This window comes from Pleurodeles waltl, chromosome 6 (genome assembly GCF_031143425.1).
Source record: "Pleurodeles waltl isolate 20211129_DDA chromosome 6, aPleWal1.hap1.20221129, whole genome shotgun sequence".
Taxonomy (NCBI): Eukaryota; Metazoa; Chordata; class Amphibia; order Caudata; family Salamandridae; genus Pleurodeles; species Pleurodeles waltl.
In genome coordinates this window covers 18,944,769-18,968,480 of record NC_090445.1, presented here as the reverse complement: position 1 = coordinate 18,968,480, position 23,712 = coordinate 18,944,769, and the positions used below count along the sequence as shown (strand labels likewise).

General features: G+C 49.1%; 1 protein-coding gene across 2 annotated transcripts in view; it reads right to left on the bottom strand.

Moving 5' to 3' along the window:
* HMCN2 (hemicentin 2) overlaps positions 1 to 23,712 on the bottom strand; it is an 816,728-nt gene that overhangs the window by 7,791 nt on the left and 785,225 nt on the right. For both annotated transcript variants that reach the window (XM_069237054.1, XM_069237056.1), the window contains 4 exons: positions 23,545 to 23,664; positions 12,699 to 12,824; positions 12,457 to 12,585; positions 10,226 to 10,528 (listed from right to left, as the gene is read on the bottom strand). In XM_069237054.1, coding sequence (XP_069093155.1) covers positions 10,226 to 10,528; positions 12,457 to 12,585; positions 12,699 to 12,824; positions 23,545 to 23,664 — 678 coding nt within the window. The remainder of the gene's footprint in view (positions 1 to 10,225; positions 10,529 to 12,456; positions 12,586 to 12,698; positions 12,825 to 23,544; positions 23,665 to 23,712) is intronic.

Here is a 23,712-nt window from a genome sequence, read left to right as displayed (position 1 = left end):
TTGCAGAGCCTGACCCAGTAATACCACACTTTGCAGAGCCTGACCCAGTAATACCACACTTTACACAGCCTGACCCAGTAATACCGCACTTTACACAGCCTGACCCAGTAATACCGCACTTTACACAGCCTGACCCAGTAATGCCACACTTTACACAGCCTGACCCAGTAATACCACACTTTGCAGAGCCTGACCCAGTAATGCCACGCTTTGGAGAGCCTGACCCAGTAATACCACACTTTACACAGCCTGACCCAGTAATGCCACACTTTACACAGCCTGACCCAGTAATACCACACTTTACACAGCCTGACCCAGTAATGCCACACTTTACACAGCCTGACCCAGTAATGCCACACTTTACACAGCCTGACCAGGTAATGCCACACTTTACACAGCCTGACCCAGTGATGTCACACTTCACACAGCCTGACCCAGTGATGTCACACTTTATACAGCCTGACCCAGTGATGTCACACTTTACACAGCCTGACCCAGTGATGTCACACTTTACACAACCTGACCCAGTAATGTCACACTTTACACAGCCTGACCCAGTAATGCCACACTTTACACAGCCTGACCCCAGTGATGTCACACTTTACACAGCCTGACCCCAGTGATGTCACACTTTACACAGCCTGACCCAGTGATGTCACACTTTACACAGCCTGACCCCAGTAATGCCACACTTTACACAGCCTGACCCAGTAATGCCACACTTTACACAGCCTGACCCAGTAATGCCACACTTTACACAGCCTGACCCAGTGATGTCACACTTTACACAGCCTGACCCTAGTGATGTCACACTTTACACAGCCTGACCCCAGTGATGTCACACTTTACACAGCCTGACCCCAGTAATGCCACACTTTACACAGTTTGACCCAGTATTGTCACACTTTACACAGCCTGACCCAGTAATGTCACATTTTACACAGCCTGACCCAGTAATGCCACACTTTGCAGAGCCTGACCCAGTAATGCCACACTTTACACAGCCTGACCCAGTAATGCCACACTTTGCAGAGCCTGACCCAGTAATGCCACACTTTACACAGCCTGACCCAGTAATACCACACTTTACACAGCCTGACCCAGTAATGCCACACTTTGCAGAGCCTGACCCAGTAATGCCACACTTTGCAGAGCCTGACCCAGTAATGCCACACTTTACACAGCCTGACCCAGTAATGCCACACTTTACACAGCCTGACCCAGTGATGCCACACTTTACACAGCCTGACCCAGTAATGCCACACTTTACACAGCCTGACCCAGTAATGCACACTTTACACAGCCTGACCCAGTAATGTCACACTTTACACAGCCTGACCCAGTAATGTCACACTTTACACAGCCTGACCCAGTGATGTCACACTTTACACAGCCTGACCCAGTAATGCCACACTTTACACAGCCTGACCCAGTAATGCCACACTTTACACAGCCTGACCCAGTAATGCCACACTTTACACAGCCTGACCCAGTAATGTCACACTTTACACAGCCTGACCCAGTGATGCCACACTTTACACAGCCTGACCCAGTGATGTCACACTTTACACAGCCTGACTCAGTGATGTCACACTTTACACAGCCTGATCCAGTAATGTCACACTTTACACAGCCTGACCCAGTAATGCCACACTTTACACAGCCTGACACAGTGATGTCACACTTCACACAGACTGATCCAGTAATGTCACACTTCACACAGCCTGACCCAGTGATGTCACACTTTACACAGCCTGACCCAGTGATGTCACACTTTACACAGCGTGACCCAGAACAAAACACTTTACACAGCCTGACCCAGTAATGTCACACTTTACACAGCGTGACCCAGAACAAAACACTTTACACAGCCTGACCCAGTAATGTCACACTTTACACAGCCTGACCCAGTAATGTCACACTTTACACAGCCTGACCCAGTAATGCCACACTTTACACAGCCTGACCCAGTAATGCCACACTTTACACAGCCTGACCCAGTAATGTCACACTTTACACAGCCTGACCCAGTAATGTCACACTTTACACAGCCTGACCCCAGTGATGTCACACTTTACACAGCCTGACTCAGTAATGTCACACTTTACACAGCCTGACCCCAGTGATGTCACACTTTACACAGCCTGACCCAGTGATGTCACACTTTACACAGCCTGACCCCAGTAATGCCACACTTTACACAGCCTGACCCAGTAATGTCACACTTTACACAGCCTGACCCAGTGATGTCACACTTTACACAGCCTGACCCCAGTAATGCCACACTTTACACAGCCTGACCCAGTAATGTCACACTTTACACAGCCTGACCCAGTGATGTCACACTTTACACAGCCTGACCCCAGTGATGCCACACTTTACACAGCCTGACCCCAGTAATGTCACACTTTACACAGCCTGAGCCAGTGATGTCACGCTTTACACAGCCTGACCCAGTAATGTCACACTTTACACAGCCTGACCTAGTAATATCACACTTTACACAGCCTGACCCAGTAATGTCCCACTTTACACAGCCTGACCCAGTGATGTCACACTTTACACAGCCTGACCCAGTAATATCACACTTTACACAGCCTGACCCAGTAATGTCCCACTTTACACAGCCTGACCCAGTGATGTCACACTTTACACAGCCTGACCTAGTAATATCACACTTTACACAGCCTGACCCAGTAATCCCACACTTTACACAGCCTGACCCCAGTGATGCCACACTTTACACAGCCTGACCCAGTAATACCACACTTTACACAGCCTGACCCAGTAATCCCACACTTTACACAGCCTGACCCAGTAATGTCCCACTTTACACAGCCTGACCCAGTAATCCCACACTTTACACAGCCTGACCCAGTAATGCCACACTTTACACAGCCTGACCCCAGTGATGCCACACTTTACACAGCCTGACCCAGTAATACCACACTTTACACAGCCTGACCCAGTAATCCCACACTTTACACAGCCTGACCCAATAATGCCACACTTTACACAGCCTGACCCAGTAATGCCACACTTTACACAGCCTGACCCAGTAATGCCACACTTTACACAGCCTGACCCCAGTGATGCCACACTTTACACAGCCTGACCCCAGTGATGCCACACTTTACACAGCCTGACCCAGTAATGCTACACTTTACACAGCCTGACCCAGTAATACCACACTTTACACAGCCTGACCCCAGTGATGTCACACTTTACACAGCCTGACTCAGTAATGTCACACTTTACACAGCCTGACCCCAGTGATGCCACACTTTACACAGCCTGACCCCAGTGATGTCACACTTTACACAGCCTGACCCAGTAATGCCACACTTTACACAGCCTGACCCAGTAATGCCACACTTTACACAGCCTGACCCAGTGATGTCACACTTTACACAGCCTGACCCAGTAATGCCACACTTTACACAGCCTGACCCAGTGATGTCACACTTTACACAGCCTGACCCAGTAATCCCACACTTTACACAGCCTGACCCAGTAATCCCACACTTTACACAGCCTGACCCAGTAATGCCACACTTTACACAGCCTGACCCGGTAATGCCACACTTTACACAGCCTGACCAGGTAATGCCACACTTTACACAGCCTGACCCAGTAATGCCACACTTTACACAGCCTGACCCAGTAATGCCACACTTTACACAGCCTGACCAGGTAATGCCACACTTTACACAGCCTGACCCGGTAATGCCACACTTTACACAGCCTGACCCCAGTAATGCCACGCTTTACACAGCCTGACCCAGTAATGCCACACTTTACACAGCCTGACCCGGTAATGCCACACTTTACACAGCCTGACCCCAGTAATGCCACACTTTACACAGCCTGACCCAGTAATGCCACACTTTACACAGCCTGACCCAGTGATGTCACACTTTACACAGCCTGACCCAGTGATGTCACACTTTACACAGCCTGACACAGTGATGTCACACTTTACACAGCCTGACCCAGTAATGCACACTTTACACAGCCTGACCCAGTGATGTCACACTTTACACAGCCTGACCCAGTGATGTCACACATTACACAGCCTGACCCAGTAATGCCACACTTTACACAGCCTGACCCAGTAATGCCACACTTTACACAGCCTGACCCAGTAATGTCACACTTTACACAGCCTGACCCAGTGATGCCACACTTTACACAGCCTGACCCAGTGATGCCACACTTTACACAGCCTGACCCAGTGATGTCACACTTTACACAGCCTGACTCAGTAATGTCACACTTTACACAGCCTGACCCAGTAATGCCACACTTTACACAGCCTGACCCAGTGATGTCACACTTTACACAGCCTGATCCAGTAATGTCACACTTCACACAGCCTGACCCAGTGATGTCACACTTTACACAGCCTGACCCAGTGATGTCACACTTTACACAGCGTGACCCAGAACAAAACACTTTACACAGCCTGACCCAGTAATGTCACACTTTACACAGCGTGACCCAGAACAAAACACTTTACACAGCCTGACCCAGTAATGTCACACTTTACACAGCCTGACCCAGTAATGTCACACTTTACACAGCCTGACCCAGTAATGCCACACTTTACACAGCCTGACCCAGTAATGCCACACTTTACACAGCCTGACCAAGTAATGTCACACTTTACACAGCCTGACCCAGTAATGTCACACTTTACACAGCCTGACCCAGTAATGTCACACTTTACACAGCCTGACCCCAGTGATGTCACACTTTACACAGCCTGACTCAGTAATGTCACACTTTACACAGCCTGACCCCAGTGATGTCACACTTTACACAGCCTGACCCAGTGATGTCACACTTTACACAGCCTGACCCCAGTAATGCCACACTTTACACAGCCTGACCCAGTAATGTCACACTTTACACAGCCTGACCCAGTGATGTCACACTTTACACAGCCTGACCCCAGTAATGCCACACTTTACACAGCCTGACCCAGTAATGTCACACTTTACACAGCCTGACCCAGTGATGTCACACTTTACACAGCCTGACCCCAGTGATGCCACACTTTACACAGCCTGACCCCAGTAATGTCACACTTTACACAGCCTGACCCAGTGATGCCACACTTTACACAGCCTGACCCCAGTGATGCCACACTTTACACAGCCTGACCCCGGTAATGTCACACTTTACACAGCCTGACCCAGTGATGTCACACTTTACACAGCCTGACCCAGTAATGTCACACTTTACACAGCCTGACCCAGTAATGCCACACTTTACACAGCCTGACCCGGTAATGCCACACTTTACACAGCCTGACCAGGTAATGCCACACTTTACACAGCCTGACCCGGTAATGCCACACTTTACACAGCCTGACCCAGTAATGCCACACTTTACACAGCCTGACCAGGTAATGCCACACTTTACACAGCCTGACCCGGTAATGCCACACTTTACACAGCCTGACCCCAGTAATGCCACGCTTTACACAGCCTGACCCAGTAATGCCACACTTTACACAGCCTGACCCGGTAATGCCACACTTTACACAGCCTGACCCCAGTAATGCCACACTTTACACAGCCTGACCCAGTAATGCCACACTTTACACAGCCTGACCCAGTGATGTCACACTTTACACAGCCTGACCCAGTGATGTCACACTTTACACAGCCTGACACAGTGATGTCACACTTTACACAGCCTGACCCAGTAATGCACACTTTACACAGCCTGACCCAGTGATGTCACACTTTACACAGCCTGACCCAGTGATGTCACACTTTACACAGCCTGACCCAGTAATGCCACACTTTACACAGCCTGACCCAGTAATGCCACACTTTACACAGCCTGACCCAGTGATGCCACACTTTACACAGCCTGACCCAGTGATGCCACACTTTACACAGCCTGACCCAGTGATGTCACACTTTACACAGCCTGACTCAGTAATGTCACACTTTACACAGCCTGACTCAGTAATGCCACACTTTACACAGCCTGACCCAGTGATGTCACACTTTACACAGCCTGATCCAGTAATGTCACACTTCACACAGCCTGACCCAGTGATGTCACACTTTACACAGCCTGACCCAGTGATGTCACACTTTACACAGCGTGACCCAGAACAAAACACTTTACACAGCCTGACCCAGTAATGTCACACTTTACACAGCGTGACCCAGAACAAAACACTTTACACAGCCTGACCCAGTAATGTCACACTTTACACAGCCTGACCCAGTAATGTCACACTTTACACAGCCTGACCCAGTAATGCCACACTTTACACAGCCTGACCCAGTAATGCCACACTTTACACAGCCTGACCCAGTAATGTCACACTTTACACAGCCTGACCCAGTAATGTCACACTTTACACAGCCTGACCCAGTAATGTCACACTTTACACAGCCTGACCCCAGTGATGTCACACTTTACACAGCCTGACTCAGTAATGTCACACTTTACACAGCCTGACCCCAGTGATGTCACACTTTACACAGCCTGACCCAGTGATGTCACACTTTACACAGCCTGACCCCAGTAATGCCACACTTTACACAGCCTGACCCAGTAATGTCACACTTTACACAGCCTGACCCAGTGATGTCACACTTTACACAGCCTGACCCCAGTAATGCCACACTTTACACAGCCTGACCCAGTAATGTCACACTTTACACAGCCTGACCCAGTGATGTCACACTTTACACAGCCTGACCCCAGTGATGCCACACTTTACACAGCCTGACCCCAGTAATGTCACACTTTACACAGCCTGACCCCAGTAATGCCACACTTTACACAGCCTGACCCAGTGATGCCACACTTTACACAGCCTGACCCCAGTGATGCCACACTTTACACAGCCTGACCCCAGTAATGTCACGCTTTACACAGCCTGACCCAGTGATGTCACGCTTTACACAGCCTGACCCAGTAATGTCACACTTTACACAGCCTGACCTAGTAATATCACACTTTACACAGCCTGACCCAGTAATGTCCCACTTTACACAGCCTGACCCAGTGATGTCACACTTTACACAGCCTGACCCAGTAATATCACACTTTACACAGCCTGGCCCAGTAATGTCCCACTTTACACAGCCTGACCCAGTGATGTCACACTTTACACAGCCTGACCCAGTAATATCACACTTTACACAGCCTGACCCAGTAATCCCACACTTTACACAGCCTGACCCCAGTGATGCCACACTTTACACAGCCTGACCCAGTAATACCACACTTTACACAGCCTGACCCAGTAATCCCACACTTTACACAGCCTGACTCAGTAATGTCACACTTTACACAGCCTGACCCAGTAATGTCCCACTTTACACAGCCTGACCCAGTAATGTCCCACTTTACACAGCCTGACCCAGTAATGCCACACTTTACACAGCCTGACCCCAGTGATGCCACACTTTACACAGCCTGACCCAGTAATGCCACACTTTACACAGCCTGACCCCAGTGATGCCACACTTTACACAGCCTGACCCCAGTGATGCCACACTTTACACAGCCTGACCCAGTAATGCCACACTTTACACAGCCTGACCCAGTAATACCACACTTTACACAGCCTGACCCCAGTGATGTCACACTTTACACAGCCTGACTCAGTAATGTCACACTTTACACAGCCTGACCCCAGTGATGCCACACTTTACACAGCCTGACCCCAGTGATGTCACACTTTACACAGCCTGACCCAGTAATGCCACACTTTACACAGCCTGACCCAGTAATGCCACACTTTACACAGCCTGACCCAGTGATGTCACACTTTACACAGCCTGACCCAGTAATGCCACACTTTACACAGCCTGACCCAGTGATGTCACACTTTACACAGCCTGACCCAGTAATGCCACGCTTTACACAGCCTGACCCAGTAATACCACACTTTACACAGCCTGACCCAGTAATCCCACACTTTACACAGCCTGACCCAGTAATGTCCCACTTTACACAGCCTGACCCAGTAATCCCACACTTTACACAGCCTGACCCAGTAATGCCACACTTTACACAGCCTGACCCCAGTGATGCCACACTTTACACAGCCTGACCCAGTAATACCACACTTTACACAGCCTGACCCAGTAATCCCACACTTTACACAGCCTGACCCAGTAATGCCACACTTTACACAGCCTGACCCCAGTGATGCCACACTTTACACAGCCTGACCCAGTAATGCCACACTTTACACAGCCTGACCCAGTAATGCCACACTTTACACAGCCTGACCCCAGTGATGCCACACTTTACACAGCCTGACCCCAGTGATGCCACACTTTACACAGCCTGACCCAGTAATGCCACACTTTACACAGCCTGACCCAGTAATACCACACTTTACACAGCCTGACCCAGTAATCCCACACTTTACACAGCCTGACCCAGTAATGCCACACTTTACACAGCCTGACCCCAGTGATGCCACACTTTACACAGCCTGACCCAGTAATGCCACACTTTACACAGCCTGACCCAGTAATGCCACACTTTACACAGCCTGACCCCAGTGATGCCACACTTTACACAGCCTGACCCCAGTGATGCCACACTTTACACAGCCTGACCCAGTAATGCCACACTTTACACAGCCTGACCCAGTAATACCACACTTTACACAGCCTGACCCCAGTGATGTCACACTTTACACAGCCTGACCCCAGTGATGCCACACTTTACACAGCCTGACCCCAGTGATGTCACACTTTACACAGCCTGACTCAGTAATGTCACACTTTACACAGCCTGACCCAGTAATGCCACACTTTGCAGAGCCTGACCCAGTAATGCCACGCTTTGGAGAGCCTGACCCAGTAATACCACACTTTACACAGCCTGACCCAGTAATGCCACGCTTTGGAGAGCCTGACCCAGTAATGCCACACTTTACACAGCCTGACCCAGTAATGCCACACTTTACACAGCCTGACCAGGTAATGCCACACTTTACACAGCCTGACCCGGTAATGCCACACTTTACACAGCCTGACCCAGTAATGCCACACTTTACACAGCCTGACCCAGTAATGTCCCACTTTACACAGCCTGACCCAGTAATGCCACACTTTACACAGCCTGACCCAGTAATGCCACGCTTTACACAGCCTGACCAGGGAATGCCACACTTTACACAGCCTGACCCGGTAATGCCACACTTTACACAGCCTGACCCAGTAATGCCACACTTTACACAGCCTGACCAGGTAATGCCACACTTTACACAGCCTGACCCGGTAATGCCACACTTTACACAGCCTGACCCCAGTAATGCCACGCTTTACACAGCCTGACCCAGTAATGCCACGCTTTACACAGCCTGACCCCAGTAATGCCACGCTTTACACAGCCTGACCCAGTAATGCCACACTTTACACAACCTGATCCAGTAATGTCACACTTTACACAGCCTGACCCAGAAATGCCACACTTTGCAGAGCCTGTCCCCAGTAATGCCACACTTCACACAACCTGACCAATAGCAAAGCCACATTTTACACAACCTGAGCTGCAGTACTGCCCAAACCTTACAGATCCCTACACTTTTCTCAGCCTTGTTGATAGTAAGTCCATTTACTAAGTGTATTACCCAGACATCATACAGGTTTGTCTACAGTAGAGCTTTGAACTGGCATGATTTATCCATGAAAATATCCTTTGTGGGATCATTTCTCAACAGTAATGCGCCCAAACCTACAGCACGATACGCACAGTAAGGCCCCTATGTTGGAGGACTTTAAGCACACTACTGCCAGGCACAGCATTACCTCACCCACAGTAAAGCCCCTGTGTGGTGCGACTTTAAGCACACTGATGCCAGGCACAGCATTACCTCACCCACAGTAAAGCCCCTGTGTGGTGTGACTTTAAGCACACTGATGCCAGGCACAGAGTGGCCTCACCCACAGTAAAGCCCTTGTGTGGCATGATTTTAAGCACATTACTGCCAGGCACAGCATTACCTCACCCGCAGTAAAGCCCTACGGTGGTATGATTTTAAGCACACTGATGCCAGGTACAGAGTGACCTCACCCACAGTAAAGCCCCTGTGTGGTGCGACTTTAAGCACACTGATGCCAGGCACAGCATTACCTCACCCACAGTAAAGCCCCTGTGTGGTGCGACTTTAAGCACACTGATGCCAGGCACAGCATGCCCTCACCTAGAGTAATGCAGTCTGCCTCACCTGCACAGGTTCCGCTGCGTCTGGTGAATCCCGGAGGGCACCAGCCCCGGCTCCCTTGGTTTGGCACGTTTCGATTCTGGTTGTGGGACAGCCAGGTGTAGAGAGAGTTCCCTTGCAGGGGTCCGCTGGGCCGGGCTACCTCAGACTGCACACCGGAGCCCCCCGCCGTTCTTTCCAGCCCAGCACAGGACTTGCCATCACCAAGCAAGGCCTTGCCTGGGGGGCACAGGCACCGGTAACTACCCGCGAGGTTCTGGCACTGGTAGGCACAGGGCTTGGGCACCTGCTGGCACTCATTGATATCTGAAAAAGAACAGAAGATGGTTACAATATGCCAGGGCATCTGAGCTTGGCTACCATTGTTTTGAAAGATTAAGCATGTCTGATATTGTGAGGGTTGAGGGTGCAATCAACAGCTATGCTGAAAGCACCTCATTGTAATAAATGAGGCGGACCCTATGTTCCTGCAAGAGCCCCTATACACCTACTGGATACCTTGTACCTTCTGCACAGAGCCTCAGCGGTTTAACAGAGAATGAGCCACATCACATGTGGGGGACCCCGTGGACACCTCTCATTTGCCCACATCTACCCCATGCACAGTTAACTGCCTAAGGCCTGGCATAAGGCACAGGGATGCCATGCTAGATGAAAGCTATGTCTAAAGGTGGCATCAGTCTAAACAGTTTCTAGTAGCTCAACTGCCACCAGGATATTCACTTCTCATTCAGCTCAGGAAACGTTGCAGAAAGGCGAAGCTCCTGGTTGATGTGAAAGTCTGAGAGCTGGCAGGTGTGCAGCTGTGAAGTGCATAGGCGGGGGGGTATCACCTCCTTTGTCTGCACTAAGGGCCACATGTATCAAAATGCAGTTTTGCATTCCCTAAATAGCAACTCCATAGAAATTGCTATTTAGAAAATGATTTGTATGAATTTACCCATTTCCTAGGAAATTGCTATTTGGGAAATTCAAAACCAAGTATGGCTATGGGCAAAAGGCCCCCCGTGATGCATCCCAAAAATAGTGGGGCACATGTAGAGCACAAATGTGCCCGAGAGGCATGTGTGTGCTCTATTGCACTTTATAAAAACACATCTTTGCCTGCTTTTTTCAAATTGCACTTGGTTACAATCGACTTGGAGTCAATGGTAATTGCATTTTCTAAATGCCCAATTCGTATGTAAGAAATGCTTTTTAGATGCGCTTTACAAATCTGAAATAGGAAATCCCTCTTTGCGATTTCCTGTTTGGGGATTGCAAAATGTGATTTTTACTGGTAGACATTGCATTTTGCAATTCCCTAAAGGGCTTTGTACATCTCAAAAGCCCATTTAGCATTTGTTAACGGCTCAAAATAGTGATTTGGACCATTAAGAAATGCTAAATGGCTTTGTACATCTGGCCCATAGTTATTAGTCCCCTCATCCCAGTCTTGCAGCATCACCCGGTTCTGGCACCACAAACACCTCTTCCAAAGCACATCCGCCCTCACACATGCACACCTGTACAGACGATCCTGCACTCACACATTCACACACACACACAACATAACCACAGTTGTGTGAAGAAACACAAACAAAATACAACCATATGTGTGCACACAGACACCCAGAATACAATCACACATAGAGAACACATGCGCAACACACAATACAACCATGCATGAAGACATACACAATACAGCCACACTTGTGTGAATACACATACAGAAGACAACCATCTGTTCACAAACACACACACCCAGAATAGAATCACACATGTGCAAACACTCACACAGGACACAAAACATGTTGAACACACAATAGAGCCACACATGTGTGAAGACACATACAATATAACCACACTTGTGTGTATGAACACATACACAGAAAACAACCAAACATGCTCAAACACACGCACCCAAAATACAAACCCACATGAGCGAACACACACAGAAAACAATAATAGGTGCACAAACACACATAATACAGCCATGTGTGTGAAAGCACACAATTCAACCACATGCACACAAACACACACAAAATACAACTACATGCACACAGGTGGGCACACACAAACACTCAGTAGGACACACAATCTTAACCTGTAGCCCTCACCACCCCCTGTTATTCCAGTGCTGGCACCACACACTCTCTGCCAGTGCGCCCCAAAGATGGCCTGTAAAGCTCACTGTGACGGGGGTCCAATGGCTTGATGTGATTGTGTTTAAAGTTTTCCACGTTGATACATACCGAGGCAGGGTCGTCCCAGGTCCTGTGACCTGTAGCCCCGGGGACAGGTGCAGCGATAACCCCCAATGGTGTTCTCGCACGCCTGGTTGTAGCGACACAGGTGAGATCCATCTTTACACTCATCCACATCTGTGAACAAAGCAGAGAGAGTCATCCAGAGATCTGTGGCCTTTAGGTGCAGGGTGAGTCCCAGAGACAGAGGCACACAAGCCTCCATTACACTACACGTCTGGAAGACTTACCGGAGCAGATGCCTGCCTCTGTGCGACTGGTGCCAGCAGGGCAGGTCTCGAGGCACACGTAACCCCCAGGTGTATTCTTGCACTGCTGCTGTTGGGGACAGACGTTCCTGGTGCACTCATCAATGTCTACAAAGAATAAGATATGCACAACCTTAACACACCTTTGTCACTTGTCTATCCTGCCCCTGGCTCACATGGCCTAGACCCCATGTTCTTTCCAGCCTAGAGAATTATAAGGTGGTGGATTCAACAACTGTAGAACCATAAGCCCACACGATGCTTTCACAACTGAGGTTTGTATAATTCTGCATTAGTGTGCCAATTCCCAGAATACATCACTTGTCACTTGTCTATCCTGCCCCTGGCTCACATGGCCTAGACCCCATGTTCTTTCTAGCCTAGAGAATTATAAGGTGGTGGATTCAACAACTGTAGAACCACAAGCGCACAAGAGGCTTTCACAACTGAGGTTTGTATAATTCTGCATAAGTGTGCCAATTCCCAGAATACATCATCACAATGCAACTTGGGTGCACAACCAGAATGACCAGTCTGATATGGATTTAGATAAATGTGCAAACAGGACCCTGGACCAGTAATAGCAGCTTCTCTGTCTCCTCTTCACAGAGGTACCAATCGGTATTGCATAAGAGTGTGAGGCATAGACATTCATGAAACAGACACACAAATATTTGCGTTAAGGTTGCCTTATCAACAACAATGTCTTGTTCATAAACCCAGTTAGGTTCCCGGCACACTGCCACATAATTAAATACTATTTGCATCTCTGAAGGTGCTTTCATCCTACAAAATTGGGAATCTATCCTGAAGAAGGCTGCGCAATCTACAATCAGTCGAAACATGCCAATGCTTTATTTCTTAATTCATTTCAGTCTAAGCAAATCCAGTTTTTAACCTATCACACTATTTGTTATTTGATGATTCAACCTTGTCTCATTTGTATGTGTTTTCATTTTTGCTAATTCTCTGACTTTATTGAGCAATAATTGCTATGGCCTGCTTCTGTTCGACCTTCGCTTAAGATCCATATACTGACAATCAGTGTTCCTATATGACTGGCACTAGCTGCCTCCTCAGAGGTGTGTCACAGTATTTGTTCATAGGTTTGTGGTGCATTTCTACATTTGTTCCTTTCTCCACATTCCACATGCTGTTGTAACAGCCACTGGGTCTTACACATTGTAGGCTGTTTTGTGGCATAGCAGAGTGAGCTGCAAAGGGCCAACAACTGATTTCATGGTAACTGCAGGTTGCTGTTTTAAGATGCACAATGTGCAGGGGTGCTTTATAAAGTGACACCCTGTGTCCGCTGTCACGACTGTTTGGAACTGAATAATGCTACAGCAATAGCTCTGTACTGCTGTGGGATTCAGGAGTGAGCACTGGGCGCCACCTGACATCTTAACCATCAGAGGCTCGGTCGGTGTCAGGCTTCACTCTGTATTTAAGCCAGTGCTTAATTTGTAAATAAAAACGTGCCGGTGCCCAAAGCTCTCCTCTGAAACACACGGCTGCTGCAATTAAATGAGCGAATCCTGAAGCCATCTCTGGCCTCTTCAATCCATTTACAGCCACTCCCTGCCCCTTCAGCTCACTTCTGCAGATTTCTGCTTTCTCCCTTTGTGGCGCATTTTCGTTTTTCTCTTCCTCCGTCTTTCCTAAATGTGTCTTTTGGTTGCAGTAAATGCTTGAGGCAGAAAAATAGGCGCAGGCCCTCAAAAATAAGTGCCGGTGCTCAGCACCGGAAACAACAAGCACAAATTAAGCACTGTATTAAGCCCTTATTTGGTGCATCTGTCAAGAATCTGCTTCTGGTGCACTTTCTGTGTAAATTACACATCACAGAAGTTCTGAAAGAATGCTGAGGAGGCAGCTGGCATCTTCTGCTGTAAGATATTAACAAAGTTTTAACAACATTCTTCCTGGTCAACAGACAAAGGTCATTTGGGAGCTGGAAGAGGTGAATGTCATGGCAATGGAAGTGCGTTTGCCCACACTGAAAGAGGTCAAATTTTCTTGGAGTGAATAAAACAGAGCGTGATACACTTACCAGGTGTAGGAAGTTGGCTCTGTATGCACTATTTCAAAGTAAGGAATAGAATGCACAGAGTCCAAGGGTTCCCCTTAGAGGTAAGATAGTGGCAAAAAGAGATAATACTAATGCTCTATTTTGTGGTAGTGTGGTCGAGCAGTAGGCTTATCAAAGGAGTAGTGTTAAGCATTTGTTGTACATACACACAGGCAATAAATGAGGAACACACACTCAGAGACAAATCCAGGCCAATAGGTTTTGTTATAGAAAAATATCTTTTCTTAGTTTATTTTAAGAACCACAGGTTCAAATTCTACATGTAATATCTCATTTGAAAGGTATTGCAGGTAAGTACTTTAGGAACTTTGAATCATTACATTAGCATGTATACTTTTTACATAAAACACAATAAGCTGTTTTAAAAGTGGATAGTGCAATTTTCACAGTTCCTGGGGGAGGTAAGTTTTTGTTAGTTTTGTCAGGTAAGTAAATCACTTACAAGTCTCAGGTTTGGGTCCAAGGTAGCCCACCGTTGGGGGTTCAGAGCAACCCCAAAGTTACCACACCAGCAGCTCAGGGCCGGTCAGGTGTAGAGGTCAAAGAGGTGCCCAAAACGCATAGGCTTCAATGGAGAGAAGGGGGTGCCCCGGTTCCGGTCTGCCAGCAGGTAAGTACCCGCGTCTTCGGAGGGCAGACCAGGGGGGTTTTGTAGGGCACTGGGGGGGACACAAGTCAGCACAAAAAGTACACCCTCAGCAGCGCGGGGGCGGCCGGGTGCAGTGTGCAAACAAGCGTCGGGTTCTCTGAAGATTTCAATGAGAGATCAAGGGGTCTCTTCAGCGGTGCAGGCAGGCAAGGGGGGGCTCCTCGGGGTAGCCACCACCTGGGCAACGGAGAGGGCCTCCTGGGGGTCACTCCTGCACAGGAGTTCCGTTCCTTTAGGTGCTGGGGGCTGCGGGTGGAGGGTCTTTTCCAGCCGTCGGGAAATGGAGTTCAGGCAGTCGCGGTCAGGGGGAGCCTCGGGATTCCCTCTGCAGGCGTCGCTGTGGGGGCTCAGGGGGGACAACTTTGGTTACTCACGGTCTCGGAGTCGCCGGAGGGTCCTCCCTGAGGTGTTGGTTCTCCACCAGTCGAGTCGGGGTCGCCGGGTGCAGTGTTGCAAGTCTCACGCTTCTTGCGGGGAGTTGCAGGGGTCTTTAAATCTGCTCCTTGAAACAAAGTTGCAGTTCTTTTGGAGCAGTGCCGCTGTCCTCTGGAGTTTCTTGGTCTCTTGGAAGCAGGGCAGTCCTCTGAGGATTCAGAGGTCGCTGGTCCTGGAGAAAGCGTCGCTGGAGCAGGGTTCTTTAGAAGGCAGGAGACAGGCCGGTAGGACTGGGGCCAAAGCAGTTGGTGTCTTCTTTCTTCTTCTGCAGGGGTTTTCAGCTCAGCAGTCTTCTTCTTCGGTAAGTTGCAGGAATCTAAATTCTTAGGTTCAGGGAAGCCCTTAAATACTAAATTTAAGGGCGTGTTTAGGTCTGGGGGGTTAGTAGCCAATGGCTACTAGCCCTGAGGGTGGGTACACCCTCTTTGTGCCTCCTCCCAAGGGGAGGGGGTCACATTCCTATCCCTATTGGGGGAATCCTCCTTCTACAAGATGGAGGATTTCTAAAAGTCAGAGTCACCTCAGCTCAGGACACCTTAGGGGTTGTCCTGACTGGCCAGTGACTCCTCCTTGTTATTCTCATTATTTCTCCTGGACTTGCCGCCAAAAGTGGGGGCTGTGTCCAGGGGGCGGGCATCTCCACTAGCTGGAGTGCCCTGGGGCATTGTAACACGAAGCCTGAGCCTTTGAAGCTCACTGCTAGGTGTTACAGTTCCTGCAGGGGGAGGTGTGAAGCACCTCCACCCAGTACAGGCTTTGTTTCTGTCCTCAGAGAGCACAAAGGCTCTCACCGCATGAGGTCAGACACTCGTCTCTCAGCAGCAGGCTGGCACAGACCAGTCGGTCCTGCACTGAACAATTGGGTAAAATACAGGGGGTATCTCTAAGATGCCCTCTGTGTGCATTTTTTAATAAATCCAACACTGGCATCAGTGTGGGTTTATTATTCTGAGAAGTTTGATACTAAACTTCCCAGTATTCAGTGTAGCCATTATGGAGTTGTGGAGTTCGTTTTTGACAGACTCCCAGCCCATATACTCTTATGGCTACCCTGCACTTACAATGTCTAAGGTTTTGCTTAGACACTGTAGGGGCATAGTGCTCATGCACATATGCCCTCACCTGTGGTATAGTGCACCCTGCCTTAGGGCTGTAAGGCCTACTAGAGGGGTGACTTACCTATGCCACAGGCAGTGGGAGGTTGGCATGGCACCCTGAGGGGAGTGCCATGTCGACTTAGTCATTTTCTCCCCATCAGCACACACAAGCTGGCAAGCAGTGTGTCTGTGCTGAGTGAGGGGTCCCTAGGGTGGCATAAGACATGCTGCAGCCCTTAGAGACCTTCCCTGGCATCAGGGCCCTTGGTACCAGGGGTACCAGTTACAAGGGACTTACCTAGGTGCCAGGGTTGTGCCAATTGTGGAAACAATGGTACATTTTAGGTGAAAGAACACTGGTGCTGGGGCCTGGTTAGCAGGGTCCCAGCACACTTCTCAGTCAAGTCAGCATCAGTATCAGGCAAAAAGTGGGGGGTAACTGCAACAGGGAGCCATTTCTTTACACAAGCCCCCCCCAGCCCACAGGCCAGGAGACTCAGCCAAAGCTGGGAGAGTCTTCCTAGTCTGTCAGGCGAGGAAGAGTAGAGGAAATAGGCTGGTTTGTTGCAGGGCCTATTCTGCCTTACATCCTCCTGTTCAGGTCATTCCCTCTGGGGAACTGACCCACTTCCACAGTGATAGAACCTAGTCTGAACTGCCTCTTGTCTGTGCTTTTTATGTCTTCACCCATTCTCTCTATTTTGGGGTTAGAGGTATCCACCTCTGCTAATCTTATCTTAGCCAGGGTCACCCCTAGCTTACCCAAAGAGGTTACCCAGAGCTGGAGTAACCCCACCATGACCAACAGGGTCAGGGGGCCTAACTTGCTATTTGGCATGGGGTCTGACCACCATGCCAAGGATAGTGCAGCCATAAAGGCTAACACCCAGCAGAGGCCACTGACAGCTGTCAGTGCCCAGAACCACACCTTTAGCTCTTCACCTACAAGGGAAGGGGCTAAGTTACAGGCTTCTTTGTGTTCAGGGTGCCTGTCTGCTGTATTAGAGTGGGGGGTTACCACATCTTGTAGTAAACACCCTTCTTCCACTCTTTCTTCTGTTAGCTGAGGAGCCACCCACTCAGGTTTAACAGTTGCCTGACTAGCCAGGACTTCTTGTGGGTTAGGTTGGACTTTACCAGTGCCACTTTTGGAGTTCTCCCCTACTGGAGCAGAATCTCCTTGGCTTGCTGGAACCTTGGCTAAAGGTGGTCCACCCTTCCTACACTGTTTTCTTTCCTTTTTCTTCTGGGGTCTGCTTGCAGTTACTGCAGAGGCAGCATCTCCAGAATCCTTGGGAGAGGACTGGCACTGGACCAGTTCCTCTCTTGGGCTCTGACTAACCTCTGGGTAGTCATTTCCAAGGAGACAATCAAGGGGGAGGTCTGTACTGACTACCACCCTTCTCCAGCTAAAAGTCCCACCCACTTCTATGGGCACAAAAGCCACAGGCCTATCAGTGACCCTGTCTGGGCTAACTCTTACTCTGGCCATCTCACCTGGGATGTACTGGTTTGAGAACACCAGCCTGTCATGCACAATAGTGTGACTGGCACAAGTGTCTCTCAGGGCAGTGGCTGGGATTCCATTCACCAGTAGGTGGTGGAAGTGTCTACTTCCCTCTGGAATCTCCAACTCACCTGTTGGGCCCTTTTTCCAGTTGAAGGCTATGAAGACCTCCTCATCTGAGGAGTCATCCCCAATGGCTACACTGGTCACCCCTGGGATTTTGCTAGGGGGTTTGTTTTTGGGACAAGAAGTGTCCTTGGGGTGGTGCCCTGTCTGTCTACAGTTATGGCACCATGCCTTAGTGGCATCCCAGTTCTTACCCTGGTACCCACCTTTGTTTTGGGTTGTGTCTCGGGGCCCACCCACCTGGTCTGGTTTTTGGGGGCCTACAGAGGACTCTTTTTCTTTGTTTCTAGTGTCACCCACTTTCTCCTGGGGAGTCTTTGTAACCCCTTTCTTTTGGTCACCCCCAGTGGAAGTTTTGGTTACCCTAGTCTTGACCCAATGGTCCGCCTTCTTTCCCAATTCTTGGGGAGAAATTGGTCCTAGGTCTACCAGATACTGATTCAACTTTTCATTGAAGCAGTTACTTAAAATGTGTTCTTTCATAAACAAATTATAAAGCCCAATATAGTCATGCACTTCATTTCCAGTTACCCAACCATCCAGTGTTTTCACTGAGTAGTCTACAAAATCAACCCAGGTCTGGCTCGAGGATTTTTGAGCCCCCCTGAATCTAATTCTATACTCCTCAGTGGAGAATCCAAAGCCCTCAATCAGGGTTCCCTTCATGAGGTCATAAGATTCTGCATCTTTTCCAGAGAGTGTGAGGAGTCTATCCCTACACTTTCCAGTGAACATTTCCCAAAGGAGAGCACCCCAGTGAGATTTGTTCACTTTTCTGGTTACACAAGCCCTCTCAAAAGCTGTGAACCATTTGGTGATGTCATCACCATCTTCATATTTAGTTACAATCCCTTTAGGGATTTTCAACATGTCAGGAGAATCTCTGACCCTAGTTATGTTGCTGCCACCATTGATGGGTCCTAGGCCCATCTCTTGTCTTTCCCTTTCTATGGCTAGGATCTGTCTTTCCAAAGCCAATCTTTTGGCCATCCTGGCTAACTGGATGTCCTCTTCACTGGAGTTATTCTCAGTGATTTCAGAGAGGTTGGTCCCTCCTGTGAGGGAACCAGCATCTCTGACTATGATTTGTGGAGTCAGGGCTTGAGAGGCCCTGTCTTCCCTAGATAGGACTGGTAGGGGGGAATCACCCTCCAAGTCACTATCATCATCCTCTGTGTTGCCATCCTCAGAGGGGTTGGCTCTTTCAAACTCTGCCAAAAGCTCCTGGAGCTGTAGTTTGGAAGGTCTGGGGCCCATTACTATTTTCTTTAGTGTACAGAGTGACCTTAGCTCCCTCATCTTAAGATGGAGGTAAGGTGTGGTGTCGAGTTCCACCACATTCATCTCTGCACTAGACATTATGCTTCTAAAAGTTGGAATACTTTTTAAGAATCTAAAACTAGTTCTAGGTTCTAATTCAAACTTTTAAACACTAAAAGAAATGCTAAACAGGGACTAACACAAGGCCCTAGCAGGACTTTTAAGAATTTAGAAAAATTTCAAATTGCAAAAATCAATTTCTAATGACAATTTTTGGAATTTGTCGTGTGATCAGGTATTGGCTGAGTAGTGCAGCAAATGCAAAGTCTTGTACCCCACCGCTGATCCACCAATGTAGGAAGTTGGCTCTGTATGCACTATTTCAAAGTAAGGAATAGTATGCACAGAGTCCAAGGGTTCCCCTTAGAGGTAAGATAGTGGCAAAAAGAGATAATACTAATGCTCTATTTTGTGGTAGTGTGGTCGAGCAGTAGGCTTATCAAAGGAGTAGTGTTAAGCATTTGTTGTACATACACACAGGCAATAAATGAGGAACACACACTCAGAGACAAATCCAGGCCAATAGGTTTTGTTATAGAAAAATATATTTTCTTAGTTTATTTTAAGAACCACAGGTTCAAATTCTACATGTAATATCTCATTTGAAAGGTATTGCAGGTAAGTACTTTAGGAACTTTGAATCATTACATTAGCATGTATACTTTTTACATAAAACACAATAAGCTGTTTTAAAAGTGGACACAGTGCAATTTTCACAGTTCCTGGGGGAGGTAAGTTTTTGTTAGTTTTGTCAGGTAAGTAAATCACTTACAAGTCTCAGGTTTGCGTCCAAGGTAGCCCACCGTTGGGGGTTCAGAGCAACCCCAAAGTTACCACACCAGCAGCTCAGGGCCGGTCAGGTGTAGAGGTCAAAGAGGTGCCCAAAACGCATAGGCTTCAATGGAGAGAAGGGGGTGCCCCGGTTCCGGTCTGCCAGCAGGTAAGTACCCGCGTCTTCGGAGGGCAGACTAGGGGGGTTTTGTAGGGCACCGGGGGGGACACAAGTCAGCACAAAAAGTACACCCTCAGCAGCGTGGGGGCGGCCGGGTGCAGTGTGCAAACAAGCGTCGGGTTCTCTGTAGATTTCAATGAGAGATCAAGGGATCTCTTCAGCGGTGCAGGCAGGCAAGGGGGGGGCTCCTCGGGGTAGCCACCACCTGGCCAAGGGAGAGGGCCTCCTGGGGGTCACTCCTGCACAGGAGTTCCGTTCCTTTAGGTGCTGGGGGCTGCGGGTGCAAGGTCTTTTCCAGCCGTCGGGAAATGGAGTTCAGGCAGTCGCGGTCAGGGGGAGCCTCGGGATTCCCTCTGCAGGCGTCGCTGTGGGGGCTCAGGGGGGACAACTTTGGTTACTTACGGTCTCGGAGTCGCCAGAGGGTCCTCCCTGAGGTGTTGGTTCTCCACCAGTCGAGTCGGGGTCGCTGGGTGCAGTGTTGCAAGTCTCACGCTTCTTGCGGGGAGTTGCAGGGGTCTTTAAATCTGCTCCTTGAAACAAAGTTGCAGTTCTTTTGGAGCAGTGCCGCTGTCCTCGGGAGTTTCTTGGTCTCTTGGAAGCAGGGCAGTCCTCTGAGGATTCAGAGGTCGCTGGTCCTGGAGAAAGTGTAGCTGGAGCAGGGTTCTTTAGAAGGCAGGAGACAGGCCGGTAGGACTGGGGCCAAAGCAGTTGGTGTCTTCTTTCTACTTCTACAGGGGTTTTCAGCTCAGCAGTCTTCTTCTTCGGTAAGTTGCAGGAATCTAAATTCTTAGGTTCAGGGAAGCCCTTAAATACTAAATTTAAGGGCGTGTTTAGGTCTGGGGGGTTAGTAGCCAATGGCTACTAGCCCTGAGGGTGGGTACACCCTCTTTGTGCCTCCTCCCAAGGGGAGGGGGTCACATTCCTATCCCTATTGGGGGAATCCTCCTTCTACAAGATGGAGGATTTCTAAAAGTCAGAGTCACCTCAGCTCAGGACACCTTAGGGGCTGTCCTGACTGGCCGGTGACTCCTCCTTGTTATTCTCATTATTTCTCCTGGACTTGCCGCCAAAAGTGGGGGCTGTGTCCAGGGGGCGGGCATCTCCACTAGCTGGAGTGCCCTGGGGCATTGTAACACGAAGCTTGAGCCTTTGAAGCTCACTGCTAGGTGTTACAGTTCCTGCAGGGGGGAGGTGTGAAGCACCTCCACCCAGAGCAGGCTTTGTTTCTGTCCTCAGAGAGCACAAAGGCTCTCACCGCATGAGGTCAGACACTCGTCTCTCAGCAGCAGGCTGGCACAGACCAGTCGGTCCTGCACTGAACAATTGGGTAAAATACAGGGGGTATCTCTAAGATGCCCTCTGTGTGCATTTTTTAATAAATCCAACACTGGCATCAGTGTGGGTTTATTATTCTGAGAAGTTTGATACTAAACTTCCCAGTATTCAGTGTAGCCATTATGGAGTTGTGGAGTTTGTTTTTGACAGACTCCCAGCCCATATACTCTTATGGCTACCCTGCACTTACAATGTCTAAGGTTTTGCTTAGACACTGTAGGGGCATAGTGCTCATGCACATATGCCCTCACCTGTGGTATAGTGCACCCTGCCTTAGGGCTGTAAGGCCTACTAGAGGGGTGACTTACCTATGCCACAGGCAGTGGGAGGTTGGCATGGCACCCTGAGGGGAGTGCCATGTCGACTTAGTCATTTTCTCCCCAGCAGCACACACAAGCTGGCAAGCAGTGTGTCTGTGCTGAGTGAGGGGTCCCTAGGGTGGCATAAGACATGCTGCAGCCCTTAGAGACCTTCCCTGGCATCAGGGCCCTTGGTACCAGGGGTACCAGTTACAAGGGACTTACCTAGGTGCCAGGGTTGTGCCAATTGTGGAAACAATGGTACATTTTAGGTGAAAGAACACTGGTGCTGGGGCCTGGTTAGCAGGGTCCCAGCACACTTCTCAGTCAAGTCAGCATCAGTATCAGGCAAAAAGTGGGGGGTAACTGAAACAGGGAGCCATTTCTTTACACCAGGACAAACTGGCTCTGTTCTCTTCGCACCAGCAGGTATGTAGTCCACCTTCATGGGGAGTTAGTCCCACAGCATCACTCAGAATAAAAGGAGGTGGGATGGGGTACAAGAAGCTCCTGGTGCGAGGATCCGCCCAACAACACCAGCCACCTCTGCCTCCTGCTTTGATCTTACTTGACTACATAGGTTTGTGACAGTTCAGTGTCTCGATGAAGTCAACACAGGGTACCGATCCGTTGCGTGGACTGAACCCTTCAACCTCATGTGATATGGTCACAAATGGCTCAGAGGATTCATTGAAGACTCAGGTCTTGATTTATAGTTTGGAGGCCGGGTTACTCAGTCACAAACGTAAAGGATATCCCATCCGCCGTATTACAATTCTAATAGGATGTAATGGGACCATATTACTCCGGACTGGATATCCATCATGTTTGTGATGGACTAACCCCACCTGCCAAACTCTAAATCAGGTCCAAGGTATCACCCGGTGGGGCCAGTCAGAGACCACCCTCCAGAAGACATTTTCAATTTTGTCCCCCATATAAATTTTCACATACCTCCAAGCCACCCATCCTCCCCAGCTCCACCCCGCCTGCCTCTAAACCTCTTCCGTACAGACCTGTGCATCGTTTTCCAATCAGCTGGTACCCAGGGTCACAAGCGCACTGATAGGACCCCACCGTGTTCAGGCACCGCTGTTCGCAGGGCGATGCCGGGGGCTCCTCACACTCATTGATGTCTAAAGCAGAAGCAGATAAATAAAAGGCATTATTTTACTGCAGGGCGA